Below are 12772 nucleotides of genomic sequence, written 5' to 3'. Positions count from 1 at the left end.
AAACAGGCCACTGGAGTCGAACATGACCCTGGGTTCATTTTCTCGTCACGTAATCAAAGCATTTCGTGCGTACAAGCAACTTCATGAGACAACTTTCGGCGATGCATTCAATGCCCAATACAGAAGCCAACATAGCTACCTTATCACGCACTCAATATCCCTGTCGTGCGTACAATGGCTGTGCACGCGTGCGTTCGTGCGTGCGTGCGTGTGAGAGCGTTCATGTGCGTGAGAGCGTGCGTGTGCGCGTGCGTGTGTATGGGCGTGCGTATGATCGTTTGTGTGCGTGCGTGCGTACGTGCGTGTGTGTGTGCACGCTGTCATGTGTGTGTGTGTGTGCGTGTGAGTTTGCACACACCGCCAACTGAGGACAATCCTTAGAAATAACAGCAACGATTGAGACCATTACCGCCAACTGAGGACGGTCTCATTTGGCATTTTTTTAAGGTAGTCTCAAAGTTCGTTTTATGACTTGAAACGAAAAATAAAATCATAAAAATGGACTGTCCTCAGTTGGAGGTCAGAAGGGTCAAGTGTATGGGAAGTGCGTGACCGTCCGTAAATTTCCATTTTTTGCCTCTTTTTTGGTCACACTCCAGTGGTCTCGATTGGCGGTGTTACGCGCATCATCAAGTGAGTGAAACATCTGTTTTCAATTGTTAATTTACTTTATAACAATATTTTATCGTAAAATATATGTTTAAAGGTGTTATCTTATCAGTATGATACGGTCATGACCAGACGTTGTTTACTTCGATTGATTTTTGAGAATGTCATATGTTTTCGCGATGTCTGACCCGGAAACGGAAAATTTCATTAAAATGAAGATACAGTGATGGTTTCTACAATTATGATGTGCCCATTAGCTGTTTATATAAGAAACTATATACTTTTCTTTGAAATAGAAATTTATTACATTTTTTATGCTAATTTAAAGAATTATTATATGTCAACACGACGAGTTTTAGGAGACATTCAGTGGACAGTATTCTTGTAAAAATGAACAAAACAAGATTTAAGTTGGTCAGCTGTTATGTTTAAACACCAGCTATTCGCCAGTAGTTATTTTTGAATGGTTTAATTTATTAAAGCTTATGTATCTACAAAAGCAGTGCATTAAAGCATTATGCTTAATAGCATACATCTTAGTCCAAATAATTTAACGTTGTCGTTAATGAATGATAGCTTCAGTCTTCAGAGACGGTTTTTATTTGGCGACTCTAAGCGTCCATGTCCCACCTGTTGTTTTCATAGCCAAGAATGACAGAGCCCAGCGCTAAGTTTATTGAGCGGAAAGATAAAGGGCACCTGCTAGGTAGTTTAAATTGGTGATGCTTTGTTGACAGATCAGTATGAATTAGCAACCCCTGCATTGGAAAAATGTCTTCCGGGCTTGTTAAAATTCTGAAATTTATATACAGGGCGCAGGGCTTGTTAAAAAAAATGATGCCAAGCAAAAGTTTAAGAATTCAGGCTTGTTCATCCAAAAGTCTAATATCGATGACTGGTTTCATGAAACACATATGCACCAGCCAATTGTAACCACGGTCCCCCCCCCCCCCCCAGGTCCAATGGAATAGCCGGGACTTTGACTTTCATTCCAGCAAACCCCGGGTAAAATCCCCGCCTTGCGGGGACGAACTGATTGTTAAACGCCGACCAAATGCCCCCGCACCCCAGAGACTCTATATAAGGCCCAATCTCCGCTAAATTTGCCGTTATGACTAAACCATCGCGATCACCCGGCCCTGCGGGGGCACCTGGAAAATAAAAACACAACCCTTTTCCCCGGCTATCCCCGGTATACCCCCGGACCTGGGGGGGGGGGGGGGGGCGAGGTTACAATTGACTGGTGCATTAAGTGTAATAAGAGAATGGTATTGTCTAAAAATAATTCAAGTGTAACCTTTGTGGTTTAATTTAACAACGCATTGTTGTTAAGCTTGGCATAATTGTAGTCTGTGTTAGTCAAGTTTCGTTTTATTGCAATTTAATGCTTTTTTTGTGCAAAATATATTTGCACAAGTTACATGGTAAAATATGAATATAAACCTTTATTACCTATTTCAAACATAAAATTCTTCTCGAAATAAAATTTCAATACGTGTCAAAAACCCCCTGTTTTTGCACAAACCCGTTTAGACGTTAGGTATTGGAAGAATCCTGTATAACACGTCTATTTTTTTAGACTAGCATACAATCATGCTTGTAGCTAACAACCATGCATGAACTTCATCAAACACATGATTACAAGAGCCGTCGTACCAACACAAACTAGTACTTCTATGAAGTCTCACCATATATAGAGAGAAGGCGCCCCGCATATGGATTATATACGGTAGTACATATTATTTCTGTCAAATTTTACAACATTTATTGGATATCTTTTTTAAAGGTATTTTATTGATTAAGAATTGATGATGGTAAATTAATATAAAGTCTATATGACAAGCTACTTATATGAATCTACCCATACCGCCTATATAATACATATGTGGAGCGACCTGTCCGTATATTGCACGACTCGTACTGGTGCGAGTTTGTGTTGGTACGACTTCTGTTAGCAAACTTGTAGCCCTCTGAAAAATAAACTACAATATGATTTGAATAGGTTTTCAAGACAACCAAACCCTACCGACAAAGAATCATGACCCGATTATGTTTTTTTATGTTAAGGTGACTGTGAATGCAAAATTATTCTGTTTAGGGTACAGTGACTAACCTTAACTTTCTAATGTTAATGTTTAAGTCAAGTGTGGTCATAAGGAATTAAAACAATCAAAATCAAAAATAATATAGATCTATATGTCCAAAATTTACTGTCGCTTATGCTCAGAAGTTGTATGTGAACTGATGTGATGTTAAACACTTATCTTTAAGATACATGGTTGTTTTGCAGTCAGATTTATTGTTAATGTAGCAGAAGTCCAAAACAATATCATATTTAACGGCGTACATTTTGTTTAATTTCATCTTTATAAAAAAACTCCAAATACGATTGAATGTTACCACTAGCCGGTTGAAAGCAAGATATGATATAATGTTTATTTTTTATTTCTTTTAAAAAACAATCTAAGAGTCTAAATCAGTCTTTACCATGTATATCCGATAAAATAAATAAAATTCATCTTAGAGTGACTTACTGTTATATATAACAGTTAAACAGTATATAAATAGCAACAGCTTTCCAATTACAGCCAATATCTAATCAATTGATTGTAACCAATAATTGATTGTAAAATAGAATACTGTTTAAAACAAGGAAGCATAATTTAAAAAAAAAGCAAAATATAATTATTATCAAAGTAGAAATGAATGTAAGTGATAATGTGCCATATAAACATTTGCATTCACATATTCTAGTGGAGGCATAATTAATTATTTTATTGCAGACAAAGTTTTTTTCTTGGCCAATTCTTACCTGATTTCTATCAAATGTTTTTTCATAAATAGGACAATCTAAAGGAAAATATTGTCGCAGAATTGGGGAAAATACATACTCACCTATTTTACATGTATAACAGGACATAACTTTGTTGGCAGAAAGTTATAGTTCAGGCCCCAGCATAAGGTGTTAACCAATGATTTTTTAGCTTGACTATTCAAAGAATAAGGAGAGCTATCCTAGTCACCCGAGCGTCGGCAGCAGTGTCGGCGTAACCACTTATATTAAAGTTTGTGTACCACCTCAAATATTTTCAAAGTCCATTGACATATGGCTTCTAAACTTTGCACGCTTGTTCACCATCATTCCCCCAACCTGTACACAGGAAGAGGTAACTTTATCAAGCATTTTGAGAAAATTATGCCCCTTTTTCTTCTTAGAATTTACGTTAAAGTTTACGGACCACCTCAAATATTTTCAAAGTCCATTGACATCTGGCTTTGAAACTTTGCATGCTTGTTCACCATCATGCCCCGACCTTTATTTTAAATAAAGAGTAATTCTTTGGTATAACGTACATGTTTTGTTTACAATTAAAATTACTAGAAAGTTTTTATTTGCCATCAGTGCAATTGGTAAACTCCAAGGTTGCTCTGTTAAATTGTATTGAATTGTCCCCTGGTTTGAGAAAGCATAAGTGATTGAAGATTTTTGTTGTCTTTGATACGCTTGAAATATGGTGTGTTTTTCTTAACTAGGAGTTGCAAAGTGTTATAATATTGGTTGTCAGTGGGTGTGCTATAAAGAACTTCCAGTAAACGTGCCTCAAGTTTTATGAGACAAAACTGGTTGAAGTGCTTAGCTTAAATGAAATTTTATACCAGAGATATTTAAGAAATAGTTTTGTATGTGTTGTTCAACTTGTCCTCAGTTGGAGGTGTTTGTGCTAGAATTGTCCTCAGTTGGAGGTCATTCACACTGCACTATATTCAGTAGTTTTTCTTCCATGTTAAATACCATAATGTATAATCTTGTTCTGTTTTTGATGCTTCTGTCACTTTTCAGTGATGTGATGATTTTGTATTGCAGCTGAACATTGCCATGATGTGAATACTGATGATACTGATGATGTGGATGATGATAATGTGGATGCCTCCGGACTGAAATAGGTACTTTAATCTTTCTTATAATATAAGATGAATGGGTGCCTGTTATTGGAGTAAAATTGCAATTATTTTTTGTTCTAGTATAAGCCTAGAGGAATATAGTTTTTTTCTTAACTAGAAGTTGCAGTGTTTAAGTTGCAGTGTTTTGATATTGGTCTTCAGTGGGGTTCTATCAAATACTTTCAGTAGAGGTCCCTCCTATCTTATGAGACAGAACTGTTTGAAGTGCCTAGAGTTAAAGGAATTAGATACTAGAGACTTATACGAAATAGTTTTATGTGTTGTCCAAAGGTATTAACTTGTCCTCAATTGGAGGTGTTTGTGCTAGAATTGTCCTCAGTTGGAGGTCATTCACACTGCACTGTATTCAGTAGTTTTTCTTCCATGGTAAATACCATAATGTATAATCTTGCTCTGTTTTTGATGCTTCTGTCACTTTTCAGTGATGTGATTTTTTGTATTGCAGCTGGACAGTGCCATGATGTGGATACTGTTGATACTGATGATGTGGATACTGTTCATACTGATGATATAATGCTGATAATGTGGATATTGATGATGTAGATGCCCCGGATGATCAACCAGGGACTAATAAAGGTACGCTTTTTCACTTACCTTTCTACTTATATGAGATGAATGGTTGCCTGATATTTAAGTAAAATTGCAATTTAATTTTGTTCCATTATAAGCCTTGAAATTTAGTTTTTTTCTTAAAGGTCTAACAGTTGCAAAGTGTTAAATATTGGTCGTCAGTGGGTTTGCTATAAAACTCTTTAAGTAGAGGTGTCTCCAGTCTTATGAAACGGAACTGACTTTGAAGTTCCTAGCATAAAAGGAATTAAATGCTAGAGATATTTATGAAATAGTTTTATGTGTTGTCCAAAGGTAATAACTTGTCCTCAATTGGAGGTGTTTGTGCTAGAATTGTCCTCAGTTGGAGGTCATTCACACTGCACTGTATTCAGTAGTTTTTCTTCCATGGTAAATACCATAATGTATAATCTTGTTCTGTTTTTGATGCTTTTGTCACTTTTCAGTGATGTGATGTTTTTGTATTGCAGCTGGACAGTGCCATGATGTGAATACTGTTGATACTGATGATGGGGATGCTGATGATGTGGATGTTGATAATGTTGATGCCTCTGTTGATCAACCAGGGACTGAAATAGGTTCTTTAATCTTTCTTATAATATAAGATGAATGGGTGCCTGTAATTAAAGTAATATTTCAATTATTTTTTGTTCTAGTATAAGCCTAGAGGAATATAGTTTTTTTCTTAACTAGAAGTTGCAGTGTTTTGATATTGGTCTTCAGTGGGTTTTCTATCAAATACTTTCAGTAGAGGTCCCTACTATCTTATGAGACAGAACTGTTTGAAGTGCCTAGAGTTAAAGGAATTAGATACTAGAGACTTATACGAAATAGTTTTATGTGTTGTCCAAAGGTAATAACTTGTCCTCAATTGGAGGTGTTTGTGCTAGAATTGTCCTCAGTTGGAGGTCATTCACACTGCACTGTATTCAGTAGTTTTTCTTCCATGGTAAATACCATAATGTATAGTCTTGTTTTGTTTTTGATGCTTCTGTCACTTTTCAGTGATGTGATGTTTTTGTATTGCAGCTGGACAGTGCCATGATGTGAATACTGATGATGTGGATGTTGATGATGTGGATGATGATAATGTGGATGCCTCCGTTGATCAACCAGGGACTGAAATAGGTACACTTATCTTTCTTATAATATGAGATAAATTTGTGCCTGATATTTGAGCAAAATTGCAAAAAAAATTGTTTTATGATAAGCCTTGGAATATAGTTTTTAGCTCGATTATTCGAAGAATTAGGAGGGCTATACTACTCACCCCAGTGTCAGCGTCCGGTTAGAAATTGCAATTTAGGGCAAGTTGGGATTTTCACTTAGAGAAGTCCAATACATTCATTCAATTAACTTAATACTTATCATAGTTGTTCATGACCATCAAACAATGAGGTTGGGATATTTATTAACAACTTCTATACCCTTTGTTCAATTGACTTAATACTTCACACAGTTGTTCAGGACCATCACCCCTTTGAGGTTACTCCATATTATCCTTAATACAAGTTATGGCCCCTGATTGACTTGGGTTAGACTTTTAGGGCAGGTTAAAGTTTTAGGGCAAGTTGGGATTTTCACTTATTAGTCCAATACCCTTCATTCAGTTGACTTAATACTTCACACAATTGTTTAGGACTATCACACAATGAGGTTACATAACTCCATATTATCCTTAATTCAAGTTATGGCCCCTGATTGACTTAGGTTAAAGTTTTAGGGCAGGTTAAAGTTGTAGGGCAAGTTGGGATTTTAATAAAAAAAACGTCTATACCCTTCATTCAATGCCCTTAATACTTTGCATAATTATTGACGACCATCTTAGAACAAGGAACATAACTCCATTTTAACCCTTAATACAAATTATGGGAATGATTTTTTTTTTCAATTTTTCTTTTTATATTTTTTGAAAGGCACATTTTTATATATATTCTTAACCACATTTTCATAAAGGGAAAACCAGTTATTTGAATATCAACTTGCGTCATTGTTCGGGCGGCTGGTGGGAGGCAGCGTCAAAGTCACCTTATGAATGGAATAATTTTAGCTAGGTTTGAAATAAATAGACCAAACTTGGTATATAGGAAGAGTTTATAGAGACCTTTTCTGAGATTGTGTTTTGGGCCCCTAGAGTTATGGTCTAGGTCAATGTCACTGTTGCTAAAAATAGAAATATGCTTATACTAAATAACTCAAGTAAAGGTTGACATAGTGTGACCAAACTTGGTATATAGGACAAGTTTATGCAGAGCTTTCATGAATTGACTTCGCTCGCCTAGGGTCAATGTCACTGTTACTAAAAATAGATTACTGTGTAACCGAACCTCAACAAGTGGTAGTAAGCCGCACGGGCGGTTACAAGAACCCTCAGGTTCGACACAGGGCAAAGGCAGGGAGGTTGGGTGTGAAGAACAACTGAGATGTTTGCATTTTTTTATACAATCTATTCAAGAATTCAAGTTCATTAATTAAATTCAAATGGAAATAACACTGTAAAAACCAAACTAACTATGAAATTAATAAATGCCTTAGATATACCTAGCTGCTCAGGCAAGCCATAATGCAACTTTAGGCTGTAAGTTTGAAACAATTCTGTCGAGTGTCAAAAATTGACAAACACAGTATAAAAAAATAAACTCCAAGTAACTTAGTTCTAACTATCAAAAATCAGAGAAATTTAACATCTCAGGTACAATAATCAAGTTTTTAAATTGGAAAACCTATATGAAAAAATGTGAGTGGCCCACAGGGAATCCACGCACTACCTTAACAGAGCCCAGGAAAGTAAAAATGGTGAAGGTACCTTCAGAGGACAGATAACTTACTGAAACTAATTCAGTCGGTCTTTAAGCAGTAAGAAAAACCAATCCAAATAAAAGTAATGAACTTCTGTAGAACAGGAAAATGTAGTAACAGTTATGGTTGACATACTTTGACCAAACTTAATATGTAGGAAGAGTTTATAGAGGACTTCCATTGGATTGTGTTTGGGGCCAATCGAATCAAGGTCACTGCTACTAAAAATAAAAATATGCTTAGTACTGAATATCTCAAGTAAGGGTTGACATAGTGTGACCAAACTTGGTATATAGGACAAGTTTATGCAGAGCTTTGATGGATTGCCTTTCGGCCCCCTTGGGTCAAAGTCACTGTTACTAAAATAGATTACTGTTTCAGTTATGGTTGACATACTTTGACCAAACTTAATATGTAGGGAGAGTTTATGGAGGACTTCCATTGGATTGTGTTTGGGGCCCATGGAATCAAGGTCACTGCTACTAAAAATAGAAATATGCTAAGTACCGGTACTGAATATCTCAAGTAAGGGTTGACATAGTGTGACCAAACTTGGAATATAGGACAATATGCAGAGCTTTGATGGATTGCCTTTCAGCCCTCTTGGGTCAAAGTCACTGTTACTAAAAATAGATTACTGTTTCAGCTATGTTTGACATACTGTGACCAAACTTAATATGTAGGAAGAGTTTATGGAGGACTTCCATGGGATTGTGTTTGGGGCCCATGGCATCAAGGTCACTGCTACTAAAGATAGAAAAAAGCAGTTGAAACTGAATCTCTTCTGCCAATCATTAAAAACCTGGTTTTGTCACATCCCGCTTCTTGTTCACTTTTTGAATTTGATTGTTTTATTGTGTTTGACAGGCACATATAACATTGTTATTGTTTTCACTTCTAAGTCAAAGCGGCGTAGTCAAGCGCGCTGTCTTATAACAGCTCTTGTTTCTTAACTAGAAGTTTTTTTTATATTGGTTGTCAGTGGGTTTTCTTTAAAATACTTTCTTAAAAGGTGCCTACTGTCTTAAAGACTAAATTGTTTGAAGTGCTTAGATTAGGATGATATTTGAAACAAGAGATATTTATGAAATAGTTTTATGTGTTGTCCAAAGGTAATAACTTGTCCTCAATTGGAGGTGTTTGTGCTAGAATTGTCCTCAGTTGGAGGTCATTCACACTGCACTGTATTCAGTAGTTTTTCTTCTATGGTAAATACCATAATGTATAATCTTGTTCTGTTTTTGATGCTTTTGTCACTTTTCAGTGATGTGATGTTTTTGTATTGCAGCTGGACAGTGCCATGATGTGAATACTGTTGATACTGATGATGGGGATGCTGATGATGTGGATGTTGATAATGTTGATGCCTCCGTTGATCAACCAGGGACTGAAATAGGTACACTTATCGTTTTTATAATATAAGATGAACGGGTGCCTGATATTTGATGTTTTCATGTATAGATTTGCCCTTGTTGTAAAAGAATTAGTCTTGGAATGTAGTTTTCATAATGGGTTCAAAGTGATTGGAATGAAGTGTCTTCATTTGGACATCAATGGGTGTTCGACCAAATTCATTGTCTTTTGAGGTGATGACTACATGTAGAAATTTGCTTAACAAATAAGAAATTCAAACCATCAGAGATATTAAAATCAGTTTGACATCATTCTAGTCGTAGGTTGAAGGTCATTTCACAATCTTGGTTGTACATCATTGTATGTAAATAACATTATCATTAACCGAAATGTTTAATATATGTACCTGTATGTGCTTACAATCAGTAAAGCTGAATACTTCTTTTCAGTATTATGCTTACCACAGAACAAAATCAAAAAAACCAGAGGTTCAAAAGACAAAATACTATGTCATTTTGTTGCAACATGTCTCTTTTAGCCTAGTTGTGTAGAGATAGTTGTGTGTGTGTGTTTGAGATAAATTATCTCCTGTATTAAAAACACTACACCTTCAATATTTCAGAACCAGTACTGCATTTTAAATAATAGGCATCAAGGAAATTTGAAATACCTGAGATCTCAATACAGGCATGGTGTCTAATAAAAGTAACTGGCCTCCATTGGAGGTGATATTTTTAGAAAAGTCCTCAGAAAGAGGTTTTGTTAATGTACATCAATTTCATTCAAATAATACTTGTCGAGAGACACCTGTTTCATTATTATAAATAGCATTAATTGTTAGCGTTAAGAAACATAGCAGACCTATTTGCATATATAATATGTTTTTTTCTCCATAGGTCAACTCGAAGCAGTCGTAAATGCTGGGATTGGCACAAACCATGTAAGAATCATATTGAAATTTGTAACAATTAGAAATTTCTATTCTTAAAGCAAATTTGATTTAAAAAGTGTTGTTTCTGTAAAGGAGTAAGTGCACTTTTGTGATCAGGCTTTTCTGTTGTCTTCCTTAGTGTACAATTAATTTTGTGTAACAACCATACTTGTAATCTTAAAAAAAAACTATTCAGTGTTTAAATTAGCCAGAATGTGTGTCATGTTACTGATCAGTGTAAAAAGTTACAGTGAAAATATCTAATTGTATTTAACAGAAAGGCCTTGAATTGAATTTCTACATATCAAATAAAATCCTGAAGACAAACATGTTTAACATGGACAACAATGTATATTATATAGCACAGGTCAGTGCTACAGAAAAATGAGTTTGCTTACCGTGCCCATTTTATTGTACAAATTAAGAAATCAAATAATATAAAGGTTATCAGTGAAAACACATCATCTTGAATACAGGTCATATTTATATATTGACTTGCAGAGGCACTGTTGCTAATTCCTAGACAACTTCAATTGATAAAACATGTTTTAATATAGGATTTTATGGTTATTTGTCCTAAAGAGGACTATCAAGAACACACTTTCATATTTTAGTGCTCAAAAATAGATGAAAATATAGTGATTTTTTTTTGTCTATAAAATAGCCTGTATTTCTGTGTTTTAGGAAAAACGAACAGCCACAGTCAGAACACCTTGGAGCTAGGCTGAAGAAGACGTGGTAGAAAATGGCCTTAAAAAGTGTTTTAAGCTTAATACTCCACCAAAAATAAGTTAGAATGTCTTGAACTTATAAAGAACTTATAAAGAAGTATCCAATTCTTGCCAGGCGATCAAGGACAATGGTGAAAGGGTACATTAGAACAAGGCAACTGGCCTTGCAATAGGCTCATCAAAAAGCAAACAATTAAACAAACAGATACTTTAAATTATAGAATAGACTAGATTGCATTTTGATTTAAGCTTTATATCTGAATACCATCAGTGATTGACATTTTCTTTGGATATTGTTCTATTTTCATTTATTTTTTAACAATTAAAAATTTGAAATTGAATATGTAGGTGATTTTGCTAGAATTGTCCATGATGTTTGTGGTCATTTACACTGCAGTGTATTCAATTGTTGTTTTTTTTGTTCCATGGTAAATAATGGTGTGTGGTATTGCTTTGTATTGAATGCTTCTGTCACTTCACAGTGATGTGATGTTTTTCGTGTTGTTGGATAAATTGATGAAATGCAAATGAAATATCATCATGTATGAACATGTCAAACAAAAATGTATTAACTTTCTTCTGTTTGCTATCAAAACGTTTAGTATTTGTTTGGTTGAATTGTATCTAGAGCCAATGAATGAAGATTTGTTTATTTCTGAAATTTGATATGCATTAATTTTTGTAAAAGAAAATTTTTCAGAAAAAAGTATCTTGGTATTGTGATATGCCTTGGCACCTGTCAGGGCTGTGGGCATCATGCAGTCTTTTACCTAGGACAGTAACTAAATCACTTCATATTTAAATAAAACTTGGTTAAGATGTTGCCAGGGACAATATGCATGTGTACATCAAGGGGCATAACTCTGGCTTTAGTTTGTATTGAGTTATGCCTCATTTTCGAAGGAGAAAAAAACAGACGAGCGCTGGTGTTCTCTTCATGGATGGCGCTCTTGTTGACCTTGGCAAGATCAAGGTTCAATGTTGAAATAAGATATGCTTTGTAAGTTATTTTAACTAACAGGGGAAAGTCTGACAATCAAGGTTAGACTTTAATAGCTTTAATAGTGATTGTTGTGTAAAGTGGACTTTCAACATATTTTATCATATAAATAAAAGTATGAATTCTGCTCTTTGGAGATAAAAATCATCTACTTTCCGGCTATTGATAATTATGTACTTATTTCACATATCCGAGCATGTTATGTATCCGAGGTTCTTTTGACATGTATTTGTATCCATTTGTCTACATTATACTGATTACTTAGTATTGATATATTCGTATTTAATACCTGTCTTGTAATGATCAGCTATATAAATATATCCATCCATCTGAAGTTTCTGTTAATTGACACTTAACTATTACAGTATTACAATCAGACCAATAAAATACTTCTGAAAACTTTACTGACTTGCTGACATTATCCTTGATGTATATGCAAACAGATATCTGTGTCACATCCTTAAAGTGCAAAGGAGTCATTTTAGTTCCACAAGATGATGCGTTGTTCGCATTACATTACAGTATTAGTCCCATGTAACACACTGGGTGATTCAGTTGTTTCAACGCAGTCGTTATCACACGCTGAAATAGCCATTGAAATTAAGGGCAGTTAGTATGACTATCTGTTTTACTTCCATATAAGAGTTACAATATGCAGAGGTGTTACTTTTTTAGAAAAGAAACAGTGAGAAAGATTTTACCAGCTTGACCTATAAACGCACCGACAACATTTCTGTTCTGTAGTACCGTACGAATTCGCTGGATTGATACCCGTCGGCGTCGCTAAATTAGGCATTTTTCATGCATCAAAAATGC

At 35.0% G+C, this 12772-nt stretch overlaps 1 protein-coding gene across 1 annotated transcript; it reads left to right on the top strand.

Moving 5' to 3' along the window:
- The first annotated feature begins 1260 nt into the window (after positions 1-1260).
- On the top strand, positions 1261-12358 carry LOC128223537 (coiled-coil domain-containing protein 1-like). Its single transcript, XM_052932814.1, has 7 exons — positions 1261-1315; positions 5116-5148; positions 5613-5720; positions 6172-6270; positions 9230-9337; positions 10191-10234; positions 10910-12358. Exons 1-7 carry the CDS (start codon positions 1261-1263, stop codon positions 10946-10948), a joined length of 486 nt encoding a protein of 161 aa, XP_052788774.1. The 3' UTR covers positions 10949-12358.
- Positions 12359-12772: the final 414 nt, after the last annotated feature.

Source organism: Mya arenaria, chromosome 17, assembly GCF_026914265.1.
Source record: "Mya arenaria isolate MELC-2E11 chromosome 17, ASM2691426v1".
NCBI lineage: Eukaryota > Metazoa > Mollusca > Bivalvia > Myida > Myidae > Mya > Mya arenaria.
This window is presented reverse-complemented; position numbering and strand designations above follow the sequence as displayed.

Excerpts from the sequence above, each read along its gene's own strand:
- LOC128223537 (XM_052932814.1), top strand. The coding sequence starts at position 1,261 with ATGACAGAGCCCAGCGCTAAGTTTATTGAGCGGAAAGATAAAGGGCAC. Across the intron at positions 5,721-6,171 it reads TCAACCAGGGACTGAAATAG|CTGGACAGTGCCATGATGTG; the intron begins GTTCTTTAATCT and ends TTTGTATTGCAG. Across the intron at positions 6,271-9,229 it reads TCAACCAGGGACTGAAATAG|CTGGACAGTGCCATGATGTG; the intron begins GTACACTTATCT and ends TTTGTATTGCAG.